This window comes from Carassius auratus, unplaced genomic scaffold, assembly GCF_003368295.1.
Source record: "Carassius auratus strain Wakin unplaced genomic scaffold, ASM336829v1 scaf_tig00214183_4049273_7079891, whole genome shotgun sequence".
Classification (NCBI taxonomy): domain Eukaryota; kingdom Metazoa; phylum Chordata; class Actinopteri; order Cypriniformes; family Cyprinidae; genus Carassius; species Carassius auratus.
Genome location: NW_020527547.1, coordinates 965,696 through 983,950, shown reverse-complemented (window position 1 = coordinate 983,950; position 18,255 = coordinate 965,696). Strand labels below are relative to the sequence as shown.

General features: G+C 37.3%; 2 protein-coding genes across 3 annotated transcripts; one reads left to right on the top strand and one right to left on the bottom strand.

The window, feature by feature from the left end:
• Positions 1-1,630: 1,630 nt before the first annotated feature.
• LOC113091303 (uncharacterized protein C9orf85 homolog) lies at positions 1,631-3,411 on the bottom strand. Its single transcript, XM_026256727.1, has 4 exons — positions 3,032-3,411; positions 2,775-2,881; positions 2,558-2,671; positions 1,631-2,252 (listed from the first exon to the last, which is right to left on the bottom strand). The coding sequence occupies exons 1-4, from the start codon at positions 3,131-3,133 to the stop codon at positions 2,093-2,095; spliced, it is 483 nt and encodes a 160-aa protein (XP_026112512.1). The 5' UTR covers positions 3,134-3,411; the 3' UTR covers positions 1,631-2,092.
• A 140-nt stretch (positions 3,412-3,551) lies between these two features.
• LOC113091301 (alpha/beta hydrolase domain-containing protein 17B-like) lies at positions 3,552-17,842 on the top strand. 2 transcript variants are annotated; one of them, XM_026256726.1, is made up of 4 exons: positions 3,552-3,841; positions 5,222-5,689; positions 14,574-14,753; positions 15,747-17,842. In XM_026256726.1, exons 2-4 carry the CDS (start codon positions 5,223-5,225, stop codon positions 15,964-15,966), a joined length of 867 nt encoding a protein of 288 aa, XP_026112511.1. In that variant the 5' UTR covers positions 3,552-3,841; position 5,222; the 3' UTR covers positions 15,967-17,842. The 2 variants fall into 2 exon arrangements, with proteins under 2 accessions (XP_026112511.1, XP_026112510.1); XM_026256725.1 differs by having other exon boundaries at positions 3,553-3,841; positions 5,217-5,689; positions 15,747-17,840.
• Positions 17,843-18,255: the final 413 nt, after the last annotated feature.

Here is an 18,255-nt window from a genome sequence, read left to right as displayed (position 1 = left end):
TCTAACTTTGGGATTAGATACTAGCTCCTTCCTGGCACTTCAGTGACATAGTCGACACGCTGAAAAAAAGTAGCAATATTTTAGGTTTTACGGATTTTACACTTATAACCATCAAAAACAGTTGGTGATTCGAAAGACACAATAAACCACAGCTCACAAGCAGATTTTCCATAGGCTGAGATACTGTAAATATAAACCTAACCTATAAACCTAACAGAGCACTCAGATCACTAGGATCAAGTCAGTTAGAAATACCAAGGGTTCACACAAAACAAGGGGAGTCCCCCTTTAGTTACTATGCTGCCCGCAGTTGGAATCAGCTTCCAGAAGAGATCAGATGTGCTAAAACACTATACTAGTCACATTTAAATCTAGACTCAAAACTCATCTGTTTAGCTGTGCATTTATTGAATGAGCACTGTGCAATGTCTGAACAGATTGCACTATATTTTCACTGTTTACCCTCACTTATTTTATTTATATATATATATATATATATATATATATATATATATATATATATATATATATATATATATATTATGTAAAATCATTTTCTAACTGTTTTTAAAATGTTTTAATCATTTTAAAAGTTTTAAAATTGCTTGTTTTATTTTTTTTGTTATTTTTCTTCATGATTATTTTACTTTCTTTTATGTAAAGCACTTTGAATTACCATTGTGTACGAAATGTGCTATATAAATAAACTTGCCTAAATAGTTTTCCCGATTCCAAAAATTGTATTTTACTGTAAAATTACATATAATGTCCATTAGTTTTTTCCTGTCATCAAATTAATAGGTTTTCAATGTAGCATTTTTACGGACCTTTACTGTTAAAATCATGATAATTTTTTACATTTATTCATTTAAAAGAGGACAGCCATTAAACACATTTTCACTTTACATTTTACTTTATAAAAACAAATATATAAATCTATGGATAAAATGATTTTGATGTGTGTGGTTAAGGAGATGGTTGATTCATAATTAGCTGCATGTCAAAAATCCAGGATTAAAGGTTACAGTTCCTCAAATCTTACACAGAACAGTTTGTGTTTGGTTTTTGTGTTAGCAATCATGTTAAAAACTTCTCCAGGACTTTGCATCACAGGTGGTTCAGATGTTGCGCAAAGGGTGAAAGAGATGATTATTTCCTTAATCATTACAAGAGATCTCCCTAAAAAAATAGATTGGCTATGACCATATATCATTTCTTCTGCGATCAAATGGTGATTTAACGTGTTACTATACCTTTTGTTTCAGAAAATATATTCTGCAAAAATATATTCTATGTTGCTTCCACTTTATATTAGCTGTACTTACATTAGAGAAGATTACTTGTTAGATGCAAATCTGCTTGTTGTATTGCAAACTATATTAGCAGTATATTTACATACAGTTTACTTTTTGTAAAACACTTTTCTGCTGATGTGGGATATGGATAAGGTTACACAATTACATCAGTAATCACGTATTTAAAAAAAAAAAAAAAAAAAAAAAAAAAAAGAGTACACCGTAATTACATGTATCAGTTCATAATGGCGTGCAAGAGCATATTTCTAACAAAACCTGTAAAAGATTTAATCAAAATCACAGACAGCAAGACAGAAAATTGGACAAGGAAGGTGTAGAATTAACACTGAATGTAATTGAGTATTTTCTAAACAGACAGCTGTCTAAGCAATACAAAATCTGCATGTAGGTCTTTTAATAAATTGACCTGTTTCATAAGTACTTCCTATTTCAGCCCCCTGACCAAATGTGCTTCATATGATAATAAAACACACTTAATCCACACAGCTTCTCAATAACATGAATGTTATCAAAATGGTTTTGTTGATAAAAAAAAAAAATCAAGACTGGGGGTTTCGGCAAATGACCGTTTCAGTTCCTGCAAGATAACAGTTAGGGGTCTAGATGAAAACAAACAATAACTACAGCCAGTTGGAAAACACCTCCCGGGAGTCTTTCCCCACTTAACAGCAGGTGAACAGGTGAGTACATGTCCAATACCCAGCCTCAGGTTTCCCTAGATATGTTGTTCTTCGGTTTAGTTGTTTGCTGGTAATGCATAAAGAAAACTACATATGTCAATTTCCTTCCGCCTCTAAATCACTATCACAGTCATCGTTGCTAATGCCCACGTCATCAAAATCTTCATCCTCTTCTTCCTCCTCATCTCTTTTTTTCTGTCTTTTCTCTTTATTTGACTCGCTCGCGTTCTCTACCTCTTCTTCCTTCTTGTCAAGTCTAAAAACAAAAACCAGACATACACTAAAACACCTGTGAATTATAAGAACTTAATTGTTTGGTTACTAGTAAAACACACTTCAACACATACATGACGAGGTAATTTTAATTAAAGAAGTGTCTCTAATTATGCAAAGCTGATTTAATAACAGAGCAGTGAAAGTGGCCAGAAATAAATTAATAAAGGAATATTTTGCTGTAAACTTACCATTAATGCATATGTCCACAAGATGGCACACGTGCTCAACTATTTACAGATATCTGTACATGGTCAGTCTAAAGAGGCCTGAGTCTAGTCTACTTACGGAATGACAATGTCTTCCTTCTTTCCACATTTCAAACAAAGCTCCAGCTTTAGTGCACATGGCTTGCATATGATGTGATAGGCATCCTTCACTGTTTTCTGAAGACACTTCACACTAGAAAAGGCACAGAAACGACATTTAAGAAATGGGTTCAATGTGTTGATGAATTTCTTTGCCTTTTATCAGTTGCTATGCAGTAAATCCTCCCTCATCTCACCATTTTCGTGGCTGTGTAAGGAGCTTATATTTGTTGTACTTGACTTTCCACTCTAGCACATCTTTGCAGCGCTGGCACAGACCTTCATGAACCATAGCTTTGGCTTTCTGGTAACACCATAAGGGACGATTACACACAAAAACACATGCAACAATAAGCTAAACACCGAAACAACTATATGAACTTTAAGAAAACAAAACTGATACTATATAAAATGGAAATTAGATTCTACTCTGTTTATTTTATAAAGCGCTTACCTTAACTTGTGCGCTTGCACCATACTTGTCATTTTTGAAGGCTGTCACATTCTGGTGTTTTGGGCCTCGCGATCGGGAAACATTTCCTTTTTGAGAACTCATTTTAACACTAAAATATATGTAGTAAATAAACAGTGAGTTTTAAAACACCCGAATAAGAAACCGCGTGGCTTCACACGCTGAAGTGGCGTTTGACGCAATGCGAAAACAGCGGAAGTATATAGCAATTGGCTGCTTTTCAACTTCAAACGAAAGATTACTAACTTCACTCAACACAGCAAACGTTAAAAATGTTGAGTTGTGATATTTAATTCTTGGAAGCTCAACAAATCTATCATTATGTAGATTTACAGATCAACAGCGGTAAGATCATTAATCAATGTTATTGTGTTTTCGACAAGCGTCCGGGTGCAGCGAGGACGCGTGTGATTGGTCGGGCGTATCTATCCCTTAATCTGATTGGTCATTAGAACGTTCATTGTTGACGTTGATATCCGGCGTTCCGCAAGAAAATCTGAAGACAGCTTTTGGGCACGCACTGGTGTGAGATGAGATCACCCTTACCGAACGAATTTGATTAGAATTTTTTTGTAAATTTAATAACGTCGAGCCTGCATCAACAACTTCAGTCTTTGATCTCGTTTGATCACGAAACACTGACCACATGTTGACAAGATCGCACGGACCAGAGGCAGCTTTTGAGGGACTCTTGATCTGGCTAAGTCGACAGAGTGATCATTTAAAGGGAATCTCCTGTTCGACTCATCTGATACTGTTGACTTCACCAGATCTCGGGACCTTCTAGTAAAGGTAAGAGTATGGTTTAAATTAGCTAATTAGCTGCCTATGCTAATCAAATAGTTCACTTAAGCCTTTTTAATTAAGCTGTTACAACGACTAGACTATAGGAATTAACATGTTAACTAAGCTTAATTCAGTAATCAAACACTTCTGATTCACTTGAGGCTTGTGTCGTTCTCTGATACCTTAAAATCATGTCGTAATAACTATGTAGATCATGCTATCATATACTTAAATGTTTTATAGATGCATATGTTATTTTAATATAAACTGGTATCTAATGTTTATTTGAATATATATGTATTTGTGTACAAAGTGATTGTTTAAAACTTTTAGGGGAGAAAGAAAAAATAAAATAATAAATAAATATATATATGAAGGTGAATAAAAGAACCAGTTCTTGTACTTCCCCCATTCTTATGTTTAAATAGAAAAAAATATTATTGGAAGCCAAACATGTGAGAGACATTGTCTCCTGCTTAATGGATCTGAGGGTGGGGGTTTGATTATTATAGGTCAGATCTGGTTCTGATTCACATTGTTTTTATCACTATGGCCCACCAGATGGTTGAGAAAACTGTTAAGAGGTTAATGGTTATTTTGGTACTAAATTGGTGTGATGTCACTTACTTGGAGTCCAAAGTGAAGTGATTTCTAGACACATTTTTGGGATATTAGGAAGCGGTGATTGTTGATTTCTGGTATGCTTTCCAGATTGGTAAAACACTGGATATTCCAAAGAATTCTTGACAAATTTTCTTTTAAGAAACCAAAAAATGAGGGTGTTTTTCAGCTGCCATGACTCATATATAAATGGATCTGATAGCACACACGTCAAAGCTATCTTAGGGTGAAGTCTGAGAGTCATTATTAATGACATCTGGTTAGCACTAAGACAGAAACTGCCTGGTCTGCAGAACTGGGGTGAATATTGAAACATTTTTGTTAATGAAATCTGTTTAGTTTCACGCCAGATACCATTTCGATTGCATTTTGTATACCATAACAGTGCACATTTAAAACTGAATTACTTGAAACTGCAGGACATAATTCAAGGACATAATTCCACTATTGTATTGGCTCTGACTAGTTCTGTTAAAAATGAGGTATTTTCAATAATGTTTTAGCTGTTAGTCCAAACAAAGAAAATTGGCGGGGTTCAAAACAACACTGGACCCCACTGACTTCAATTGTATGGACAAAAAACACTGACATTTTTCAAAATATCTTTTGTGTTCCTTAGAATGTCATATAGGTTTAAAATGACATCAGGGTGAGTAAATGACAGACTTGATCCCTTTAAAACACATCTGACTTGTTTGTTTGTATTGTACTTTGTTTGCACCCCACTCATTTGCCAATCTGCTGTGTTCTTCTTCTCAAGTGAAGGATGAATCACTTGTCTTTGAGTGAGCTATGTGGCCTTTTCTGCTGTCCGCCGTGCCCGAGCAGAATAGCTTCCAAGCTGGCCTTCCTTCCACCGGAGCCCACCTACACAATGATGTGTGATGAGAGCGGCACCCGCTGGACCCTCCATCTTTCTGAGCGTGCGGATTGGCAGTACTCTGTCCGGGAGAAGGACGCCATTGAGTGCTTCATGACCCGGACATCTAGAGGGAACCGAATCGCTTGTATGTTTGTGAGATGCTCTCCCAACGCTCGCTACACCTTATTGTTTTCCCATGGTAATGCTGTTGACTTGGGTCAGATGAGCAGCTTCTACATCGGCCTGGGCTCCCGCATCAACTGTAACGTGTTCTCCTACGACTACTCTGGATACGGGGCAAGCTCAGGGAAGCCTTCGGAGAAGAATTTGTATGCTGATGTGGACGCTGCCTGGCATGCACTACGAACAAGGTGAGCAGTTTCTGCTTTCTGTTGGGTTTTTTATGTCTGTCCAGTCAGACTGTTTTTACTATTGTTGTTATCAGTAGTTTTTATCAGTTATGCCACAGTTTGTGTCTCTTACAACACATTTCTGAAGTCACACAGGCCTCTTACCACACTTCCAAGAGTGACTCAATATTTAGATGATATTTTTTCTTTTTTAAATGTGTATTTACAAAGTTCTGAACTGTATGTATATTACCCTGGAATGAGTAATGGCAGTTCCATAAGCCAACTAGTTTAGTAATATTGACTTGGTGACTTGTATATGAAAAAAGTTTACAGACAATTTTAAATTTTAATATTTATTTAAAAATATATGATTTCTTTCCCTGTGAGGGCAAAGTTGAATTTTTAGCAGCTATTACTACAGTCTTCAGTGTCACGTGAAAAACATTTCTTAATATTATCTAGCTTTTTTGTTTTGCTGAGTAATATCTGTGGAAACTGATTTTTTTTTCAGGATTCCTTGAACTATAGAAAGTTATAAAGAACAGCATTTATATGAATTTTTTTTTTGTAACATTAGAAAAAAAATACTTTTGATCAGATTAATGTATCCTTGCTTTATAGAAGAACTTTTAAATTGTAGTATATGTGTGATATATTTTCAGTGAAGTGCTTTATTTGCTGCTAGACAGCTGTGCTATAAAAATGGTGACAGTTTCTTTCCATTTAAAGCCACGGCTTGCATTGTTGGTGTTGTTGTTGTTGTTGTTTTGAGTGTGTAGTTTTTAAGATGCAGTGTAAAGATAATTGTAGCCCCACTTTTAAAAACTTTGAGACACTACATTTTTTTCCATTGCATACCACCTAGATGTTTTTGAACTCAAGAATCTGCTCCTTTATGGTTGGTTCTCACAGAATGTGCTTTCATATTCCACTGTACGTTTTTATTTGTTTTTCTTTGTAGACAACATGCAAATCATGGACACCTTTGAGTGCTGTGCCACATCTCGCTGGTTTTTCAGCATTCATGTCTTGTCAACTTAAAAGATGTTCGATTCCTAAAAAATGCTTCTGGAGACCCTGTGCTCTTTTCCATTTTCAATCCTGTATCTTTTTAATAACAAGAAAGTGTTTTATGTGAATAGTGCTTAGTGTGAATCAGAGTGAATTATATGGCCAACCACCAAAAACATGTCGTTTTCCACATATACAACCCACCCAATTTTTTTATGGATCTGTAAAATAGATTACTCTTCTTCTGGTCTAGTCAGTGTTGATGTTTGTTCTACGGGCCAGGCTTCAAATGTTTTACATTTGTATGGTCTCTTTGGTATCTGTTGTGCCTTTTGTCTTTGTGGATCCCTTGCGGTATATATTTAAAATTGCCTCCTACCTCTTAGACCCCATCCAAATGTCCTGTGCATCTTTTAAATGCTTACAGGATGAAAATTGTGCCTCTCACAATGTCAGTGTTTTAGTTTTAGCACGTGTATTAGCGCTTGGTCTACTTCAGACTGCGGTTGTGTTTAGATTTTGTGAAGTGGCGTTTTAATTTCCATGTAGTTAAGGGAAGCACACACACTCTAACTGAAATGCTTTTTTTTCCTTCTTCAGTGGCAGCTGGGTATGTGACACTGTGGACCTAGAGAAACTCTCAAGGCCATGCAAGCTTTATCATGTGCCCCAGATTCTTATGTCTTTCTGTGTCCTCTGTGGTTGTTGGTCATGTGAATTTAGTTCTGTATATTGTGTATACTTCAATGCTGCAAGATATTGCAGCATTGTCGTTCATGTAAGAGAGAAAACACATACAAAAAGGCTTTGTGCCTGGAACCACATGAATGTTTTGGGAATGTCTGTAAAACAGCCATGTGCCTGTGTTGCTGCTGCGCCCATGTTTGTGTGCATGCATGCATGAGGAACAGCTGATGCTCTTGAACCCAGTCCACACTGTTTGACATGTCATATCCCCGAGGGTCAGGTTGTACCTCATGAAGCAGACCCACGCTGTTCTTCTGGTCACTTTCAATGTTCCCACACTTTGACACATCAGGCCCGATCATCCCACTCAAGCACACGATTCAGAGGAAAGTGTAGATAAACCCATCCGTCTGCCACTCTGAAGAATTTAACTTTTGCTGTTTTCAACTCTAATCCTTTGTATGTTTGTGTAAGGTGTTTGAAAAAGGAGTAGGATTAAGTAAGCCGGCCCATTCAAATCTTCTCTTATTCCTGTAAAACAGTGGCTCCTGCTGGGATTTTAGTTTTCTTTATTCATAGAAACACATTTTTGTCCTTTTCAAGAAAATGCTTGATCGTCCGCCATTGTGTGCAGTGCTTTTCCCACCATTGCTGGAGGATAATCAGGATTTTAATCTCATTCTGTCTGAGCTGGTCTGCACTGCCTGCTTTTTTTTATTAAATCATCCTCAAAAAGAGGATTGAAGAATCTTGAGAATCCTGTTTAGGGGAAGAAAAGTTATCCTATGAAATCTAGCCTATGAAATATCTTAACAGTCAAATATGATACCATGTCTTCTAATCTCTTAATTGATGTTCAGCAGTGGCGTGAGAGTCTTTTTAAAAACAAATGGATAAGAAGGAAAATTGTGAAATGAATGCTTTGAAATTGAAATGTTTTGCTACAATATAGCATTTTCACAGGCACACTTTTCTGTGTGATTTGTGTGAGCTGTTTGGGTTTTCATCTGCTTTTCAGGTTTTGATGGGTTAAACTTCACTCAGAAATATAATCCTCCGAACAGCTAGCATGTAGAGCACCTGCCTTTAGGTGTCTGGAAATTCTCCATCTGATCTCAATAGGCGAGAGTGCTTATCAGACCATGCTGATTGACTCGGCGAGGCGTGCAACAAAGCTTTTTTTCTCTTCCCTTTGTTGAGTGGCCAGTGAAGTATGATTTGCAATCACAAAAAACAGCTGTTACATCAGGTAGAAAGATCCCAGTTTCGATTGTGTCCTTTGTGTTTACTTTAGACCTGATCACTCTGTCTGGGTTTATTTTGTGATTTATGTAAGATTAACTGTACATTTATTCTATAATTACACACAGTTGTGTTGGACCAGGGCTGGAACTGGACTCTTTAGGTAGGTAGATCCATCCCTACTGTACAGTATAGAAAATGAGTTGTCACAATGATTAGTTGCAACTTGCAGTACAAAAATATTTGACTGAGACTTGGTGATTATTATTCTCATTTATTAGTTTTCAGAGGGGACTTGGTTCTAAATATGGGTTGTTGAATGGATTTTGAGATGTGGGCGTTGCATGCAAGCAATTGTGGGGGAACTAAATGATTGGAGAAGTCCAGCATATGTAATTTTACTGGACGATAAGGTTATGACATTTTGATTTAAAGATAAAGAACTACATTTACAAAATTGATAGGATAAATATTTATCTCATTCCAACTTCACAGAGATGGTATTAGATGATGATCAGACTCAAGTGAAAACAATTAAATATTCAATACCAGTAAATAAGGTACAAATATTTTATAAACCCATGGTGATTTACCAATCAAGCTTCGTTTGTGTCAGTCCACAGTCAGCGCAGTCCCTGTTAAAGGCAAAATGCCTTGTTAAACTACACTAATCGAGAATCAGGATGGTTTGTATCTTATGTTATCTTAGTGTAGGGCAGCCACACCTTTGTCTGCTCAGCCAGGTGAGTCAGTGTTGAAAAATCAGGTGGGGCTGACACACACACACGCACGCAAAGATCTGTTAAGCATAACTAAGAAAAGTGGATGGCACGGTGAACTCCAGTGCAATGCTATGGCATAGCCTGAAGGACTTGACTTGGGCCAGGTTCATATCGGAGGCGTTGGTCTGGATACGACCATCTGTTATCACAGCTAGTCATTGCAGTTAGCTAGTTTGGTTGCATTTGTAATGGGTATTTGCAAATAGACTTGGTAGCACATTCAAAATTATACCAAACAGAACCATCTGGTTTTGTCTTCAAAACAGCAAAATGGTGGTGATACGTATTGTCTTCCACATTCAAAAGTCTGAGACTGTTCCAGTAGAAGGAAGAAGCCAGGGAAAGGCTTTTGTTTTCCTCCTCCAAAAACGATGAGTGTGATGTCATAAAGGAAAGGCCACGACAGCCAGCAGTAGCAGCTGTACTGAAAGAGATCCTGTGCCCCACTTCCTCATGAAGTCACATAATGACAATTGTGCTCATGAGTATTTTTGGGCTGAGAGCTAAAAGCATCTCAATCAAGAAGCTTGTGGGAATTCGGTGTCAGTTTTTCATGGAGCGCAGCTCCCTCTGAGAGGTGAGGGGGGCGGAGCCAGCAGCCAGTTCTCCAAGTCAAATATTGATTGGTTGCCTAGCAACTGATTCCCAGTGAGCCCTGGAAGGACAGGCCTGACTGCAGTCATAGCAACATCGTCTACCCAGGAAGTGACATGGCCAGTTTTTTCATCACACTAGAGTTGTTCTCAGCCAGCTGCTTTATTAACTTATTAAAGGTAATCTGGTACATGTTTTTTTTTTTTAAACCCCATGTTGGCATGGGGAAAAAGTGTTGTTTTGATTTTCTTATCTTTATAGCCTACATACTGAAATGGCAGCTTGAAATGAATGAAAATAAGATGTGATTGGCGGGGTGGCTCTTCAATATGTGTTTATTAGCACAATCATTAGGTCTTTGGTGAGGCCCTACCATCCCTTTCTGAATCTGACTGGATGAAAAGTAATTCCACAAACCATCAACGTTCTCCTGGATCTGAAAGCACCAGGTCCTTTTGGAATCCTGAAGATGTACTTTAAAGCCCATGTTGGAGGTTAACCACCACTGTTGATTAAATGAGTACATACATCACTCAAGATATGTATATCATTTTTAAAATGTCTCAAAAATGGTCTTAAAGACCAGTTTTTAAAATTTTTGGTTTTAAAGGTTTTTTTTTTACAATTTGGGGATGACGTCACATTGTGGAGAAGTGGAGGAAAGGTAGCCTCAGTCTAGTATTAGGACTATGGCGACTGACTGGGATCAGGAAGAGGTGGCAAGAGCCAACATGTATGATGGCCCACAGCCATATAATTTTGAACCTGCCAGAGGTAAGAGGGCAAAGGAGGAATTACCAAGAACTAATGGCCGTCAAAGCCAATTAAATGCATTGGTGGAGGAGAATGAGTGGAGAGTTGATGAAGTGAGCACTGGAGCTAGTCTACGTCAGCAGTGCACAATAACGACACGTGTGTGTGTGTGTTCTGTGTGTGTGTGTCTATATATATATATATATAGTCACGGGAGGAGCACAAGACAGACACAGTGGGCGTGGCGAGGCTTTTATTAACAGAAATCATAAATAAAATGGGGGATAAAAGGTGGCCAAAGGGGAAGAGTGTCCAAAAAAACAGGGAATCTAGGGTCCAAAATAACAGGGAATCTGGTGTCCTCGTCGTGCTGCAGGGTTCGTGTGGGTAGGGCAGTGTTCATGGAGGAAGGGTCCAGGTAAGGGGCGGAGTCCGGCGGCCGCACGCGCTCCCCTCCTCGGTCCGGGGCGCGAGGGGCGGCGGCCGCGGCGCTGGTAGGGGATGGACGGCCCGGCATCCTGGCCCGTCGGCCGTGTAAACGGGTGCGGTTCTCCTCCGGATCGCGGGTCCGGCAGCTCACGTCTCTTGTGGCGCGGGAGTCCCTCAACGCACCCTTTCTGGACCCACGAGGACACCATCGTGCATGCACGGGGGAAGAGACCGGTCTCCTGAGGAGAGGTGCGTTGGGCTTTTAAACAGCTTCAGGTGTGCCCCATCACACGCCGCCAGCCCCTCCTCTCACACACCCACTCCAGTCGGGAGCCCGGTGAAGGGCGGAGATTTAGGACGGGGTGCCGGTGACAATCAGGGAGGAGGCAGTTGACTCACAATATATATATATATATATATATATATATATATATATATATATATATATATATATATATATATATATATATATATATATATATATATATATATATATATATATTTTACTGTCATTGAATAGCACAGAGCGAAAAATCTACGTTTTCTTTATATCTAGTGGCAGTGATCATGACGTTAATTCAGATAAGTACCGGTAACATTTGTCATAGTGTCGTAGTACTGGTAAACTTTGTCATCTAGAAATAGAAGGCATCATGCTAAGAATATGGGCGTTTCTAAGCGTTTATCTCTTCCTCCGGTGAAAATGTTGTTGCACACGTAGTCGCGTGTGTGTCGCTGTGTTTGGCAGGTGTTTGTGTGGGCGGTGCTGTCCCATGGAAACTGCGTTGGAAATCTTGTGCTGTAGGGAATTGAGTGCGTTTTGGTCGCTATTGGTTGATATCTATCAATCTTCCTGTCTGTCTATCTATCTAGTCTATCTATCTATCTATCTATGTATTTATCTATAATCTGCGCTATCTGAATACTCTCGTCTACTACTCGTCTCTCTAGTCCAGGGGTAGGCAAGTTCGGTCCTAGAGAGCCGCAGACCTGCAGAGTTGAGCTTCAACCCTAATCAAACACACCTGAACAAGCTCATCAATCCATTCAGGATTACTAAGGTACAGGCAGGTGAGTTGTTGTGTTTTTTTTTTTTTTCTTCAGGGTTGGAGCTGAACTGTGCAGGACTGCGGCTCTCTAGGACCGAATTTGCCTACCCCTGCTCTAGTCACTCTCAATGCTCTCAAGGCGGGCTTTGGTAAATTCTCTCCCCAAGGTGACGTAATGCAATGCATTGTGGGGGAAAGGAGAATCGTTGCAAACCGCTGTAAGATAGTACCTACTTTTTGGTATTATATTCTGTTTTGTGATACCCAACAACATAAAATACAATGGATAACAGTTTAAATGTTTATTACCAACAAACAAATGGCACAAGTTCGTTGAAAATTTAACCCTGCTACACGGCCTTTAAGGGATAGGTTTGTCTTTTAAAATGTGGTCATTATTGACTGACAAGCTCTAAAAAAAGACATATACTATAATATAAGTATCTCTTCAAGTCAATAAGTTTGTGTGAAGAACAGTCTTAATGTGTTAACACACAGTTAATGTACCAAATGTACTGGACTGAAAAAGTAAATGATACATTTAGTTCTGGACTCGTTTCCGACTCTTGTACAGAACTGAACATAGCTCCTGAGATGGGAAGAATCAGGTACAAGTTTCATAGGGCAGTGTTGACTATTATTCAAATGAACCGCACTAACAGAAAAGTCACACTAGAGTTAATTTTAATTGAACCAAATCTCCCAAGTGTGATGTCATCCTGAGACATTGTGCACTTATAGTGGGTCAAATTTGGGTCTTTCCCTCACACAATCTGTTTTACGACTTTTGGAGACTTAAAAATAGTGCTATAGAACTTTCTTTTATTTCTTTTTATGTATTTTATTTAAACGTGTCAGGCTGCCAATGCCAAGAGCTGCGTAACCATTCTTAAACTTTTACTTGTTCATTAGAAAATAACAGAATGTCAGAGTTGGTCACTTCTCTTTTCTTTCATTTTTGAACATCCTTTCTGCCATTCTCCAAAACACATTCCACCTTCTCTCACATGACCACACAGAGTAATGTAGAAGCATGTGATGTTGTTTTTTTTATTTTATTTTGTGTATTGGTCTCAGTGGCTCATTATGAGTGGCATGATTGTACAGGCAACTGAGTGGATGAAGTGGACTTCATAATGCTACATGTGAGGTCCTCTTGTGATCAGATGTAAATAATTATATCTATTTTGGTCACACTGCTCCAGTTTTCATTCAACTTCAAACCAGTTCAGTGACCTTCTGTTTGCCACCAGTACAGCAGTCAAGTGTGCACTAGACTATTGGATCATGTGCTTTAAAAAGGCATGGAATGTTCACACAGCGCTCACTATAGGAAAACTAACCTAAATGTTTCCAGAGCTCTATTAGATATAGGCACATTGCCATTTGATAATTTAATTACAAATGTTCCTGCTAGCATCACTGAACATGAGAACTGAAACTTAGTTTCTTCTCACTGGATTCCTTGAAACCGTCTGTGCTTTACAGCTTGTTACTACAGACAGTAAGAATGTTATTTATTTATTTTTTCGTAGTCATGTCAAGTCAAGTCAAGTCAATTTATTTATAGAGCACAACATTAACTCAACCACTTTTTATCCAAGGTGCTTTGCAATAAAAGGTTACCTAAAAAGCAACAGAGATCAAATATTAAAGGGGAAAGAGATAAAACATAAAATAAAATATAAATATGTATATAAAAAAAAACATCAAAAGTTTTGTACATAGCATCACTCAAAAGCAAGGGTGTAAAAATGAGTCTTTAAGTTTTAGTTTATAAACACAAACTTAGCATATTTGGATTTGAGTTTATTTTTAAATTAATTATTAGATATGTATGTAAAAATAACTATCTACAGAAAATCTGCAATATTTTTTATTGTTATTTTATTATTCTGTATTTTATTTTTATATCTAAAAATAAATGAGTATAGGAGTTTTTTCCCCCCTTTTCTTTTAGGTGAGCTTCCCCTTTAAGCAATCACTTGATGAAATGTAATAAAACAGACTTTAGACCTCAAGCAGCTGGACTTGCAGGGAAGGTTTGATTAATGACTCTGTTCTAGTATCTGCTCTTAAATTTTGGCTCACACCCATGCTTTTTTGTAAAAGCAATAATACTTGGAGTAAGGCATGTCATACAGTTGAGGTTATGTAATATATATGAACAGAGTTTCAAAAGATTGAGTCATTCATGTTAACCCACGAAACACCACTTCCCAGTTTGTCTGGTTCTGAAAGCATGTTAAACAAAACAACCGGTACCTTTGATATATGATAATTGTGTTCTGGTTGCAGCATCATCTGCGAGTGTGTAGGTGTGTGTGAACTCATCATTTGAATGTGGTGTTCTAGGTATGGAATCAGGCCAGAGAATGTGATCATTTATGGCCAGAGCATCGGTACGGTCCCTTCAGTGGATCTGGCCTCTCGGTATGAGAGCGCTGCTGTCATCCTTCACTCCCCTCTGACCTCAGGCATGCGGGTGGCTTTTCCTGATACCAAGAAGACGTACTGCTTCGATGCATTCCCCAAGTGAGTATCTCTTTTACCTTAAACATTACTTATTTTCCTGTTTTCTCATGTTTACCACAGTCACATTCTTTGCCCTAATTCTCTTAGTAACTCATACCAATATTGTTCATTTACACGTTTTGCTCTGAGCAGCCATATTGCAGAGAAGGCACCTGGCTCGTTCATCCGTTTTCTGCCCATTAGGCATTGTTGTTATTGTGTGCCCTCTAGTGACAAATCTTTTCTAACAAGTATTTCAGTGTTTATTTTATCTATGCACTACAATTGAAAGGTTTTTAAAATAAATGAATACTTCAACAGGATTATTCAACAGGATGCATTCAGTTGGAAAAATCATAAGTAACAAACTTTTATATTATTATAAAAAAAAATCTCTTTTTAACATTGATATTAATAAGAATTTTCTCTTGACGGTTGTTGAAAATTTGACTGTGCCATCATAGGAATAAATTACATTTTAAAATGTATGAAAATTGCAAACAATTATTTTAATAATAGTTTTACAATATTATTATTTTACTGTATTTTTTTTTATTTTAATTTTTTTTATTAAGCCTTGGTGAGCATAAAGGTCTTCTTACAAAAACAATTAAAGAATATTAACAACAAACTTTTGAATGGTAGTGTATGCATTATTATTATTATAAGATTTTGCAAACTGAAAAGCAGATAAATGCAATATCCAAATTATAATGAACCAAAAAGGTACAAGTTTCATACAGATACTAAGGTAAAAATCTTATGAAATCATTCAGAAACACAAAGAATGTGTACTTTAGTTGCCCCCCCCTCCTTGTCTTCAATGGAAAAAAAGTGATCTATCTGGAGAAACATACTGGACATTCAAAAGCCCTTGCATATCTAAGGTTTTTTATTTTTTATTACTTGGTCTCATGTAGAAATACATTTACAGATTACATTAAGTTAAACAACATTGTACTAAAGAACACTCTACTCATGTGTTTTTATATATATATTTTTTTTCCCCTTCAGCATTGATAAAATCTCTAAAGTCACCTCTCCGGTGCTGGTGATCCATGGTACGGAGGATGAGGTGATTGATTTCTCTCATGGGCTGGCCCTGTATGAACGTTGCCAGCGGCCGGTGGAGCCGCTGTGGGTGGAGGGTGCAGGACACAATGACGTAGAGCTGTATGGACAGTACCTGGAGCGCTTGAAACAGTTTGTGGCTCACGAACTTGTAAACTTTTAGATGGACCTCAAGATCAGGACTCCCCTTACTTGATGAACATACCCCTGGTGCCCAGCAGGCGACTGTGAACTTGACAGCGGTATTTTTTTATTATTATTCTAATTAAGTTGCACTTCTCCATGCTATAGAGAAAATAGGAAATGTGTCTTTACTGCCTTTCTTAGGGGTGTGTTTGTGTAACTGTACTTCTACAGACTCGGATGTTTTGGTGACCCCACCTCTGTATCTTGATGCTATGTCCTAAAGAATCAACCCATTTCACTGAAGTCCAGTTTTTGTTTTGCTGTATGCATGTGATCATATACACAATGGGGTACTGTACAAATGCAACATTCTGGCACAAATTATTGCCATACAGGTGATGCCAAATAATATATTAAACTTTGATATATTACTTTGTATGTACAGGTTTCTAAAACATGCCTGCTTAAGCACAATGTGTGCAATCTGTATGAGATCTTGGTATGTTTATTTTTATTCATGTCAAATACTCTGTTTTTCTCTTAAGTGTATTCTTTAAAACAATGCTGGACAATATGACAGTTTTAACTTTCAAATGAACCAATAAATAGACTTTTCAAAATAAAGAAACACTATACTTGTGGCTTACAATAGCTCAAAGTAAACACACACCTGCTCAAATAGAGTAATGGTGATATTAGTAACAGTCCATTTGTTATCTGCTTGTTGCACATTTTGAATGGAAATCCATCAGACCTCTTGGCTATACATTACTGAACTTAACTCTTGTTTCTGTTTGGAGTCATTGCTTTGCCATTTTGTCAAAAATAATTTATACCATCTTGTGTATCATATGAAATGTACATAACTTTTTTTGTTGTCTTGGGCCATGATAAGGCTGTTTCTTTGGACTGCTGGTTAAGTTAGGCAGCGACATTTAGTTTCTCTTTTGAGATCCACTGGACACAGTGATAAGAGTTAATGTGATTGAATGTCTGTATATGGAAAATGAATTATGCTCTAACGTAGATGATACAGTAATGCTTCTCAAATGTACAGGTAAAATAGAACTGTCCCCCTGTTCCACACTTTGTAAATAACCTTTATTTGAATGTTTCTCAGTTTTTCTCTGTACTATGAAACTGGTGATAATTTTGTTATTACCATTGTAAATTGATTTATTATTATATTATGTATGGCACAGAATAGATTTTAACTGGTCAGACTGAAGCACAAAATGATGTGCTTCAGTTTTTCCAGACATATTGTTTTTCTGTTTTTGTAAGCACCCATTGTAAAAGAAAATTGCTATAAAGTATGTATTTATGATCTTTAATAGTTCTAATACAAAATTGGAAATAAATGTATTATTATAATGCTGTTGTAATTTAAAGCGACCTCTTGTGGTCATAAATCAGCAACATTTTCTTTCAGAATAATGTTTTTAATCAAAACACCACAAGTTTACAGTCCCATTTGTTTAGGAATCATGGTGGTTTGTGTTAGGATCACGGTATAGTCTTTAAGTTTAATTTATATGATTGGAATTTGATAATCTTGGAAAATCTCAGTTTTTTTTTCTCATCTTTCAGGGAGACATGCATTTGCATGAATTGCTGATCCTTACCTTTCATATGTATTCTCTTTTCAAGACCATTTTAGCTGTGCAGAGGTCAGCGGCACCTCCTGGGTTCAGTGACCATTAAAGCTTGGGGCTTTGAACATGAAGTCTGGAACACGTGATCCATTTTTTTTAGGATGAGGTAATGTTTAAAGACAAGGCACTTAAATGGATTGAAAAGATGAGAACCGAAAACAAGACAAGACAATAAAGATGTGTTTCCATATAGATTTTTTTTATATAAAATGTCACCAAAACATTTAAGGTTATTGATCTTGTTAAATGGTTACGGATGTTATAGTGAGAATTAGGCTAGATATTGTTATCATGTATTTTGAACCGTTCCCTGCTCCCTGCTACTGTCAATTCACGAACCAGTACAGAATCTAACAATGTTAGATATATTTTTATTTTATTTATTTTTTAACTCCCTCTGCATCCTGAATGTCATGCGCACACCCGAGGATCCTGTTGGACATCACTGATGCTCACTCATAACTTTTGTATAAGACTAGTAGTTGTCTTCCTCAAGGGGTCGCATAGGGGCTCAGAAAAGCGAGTCCTTCATTCAGTCGCATTTTAAAATCTCAAAGACGAGTTGAATCGTATTGGAGACATTTGTACAATAAAAAGTGTAATGTATTAAATTCAAAGATTCATACCTGCCATTCAGAAGAAAATCTGCCACATCAAGCTCTACTAACTAA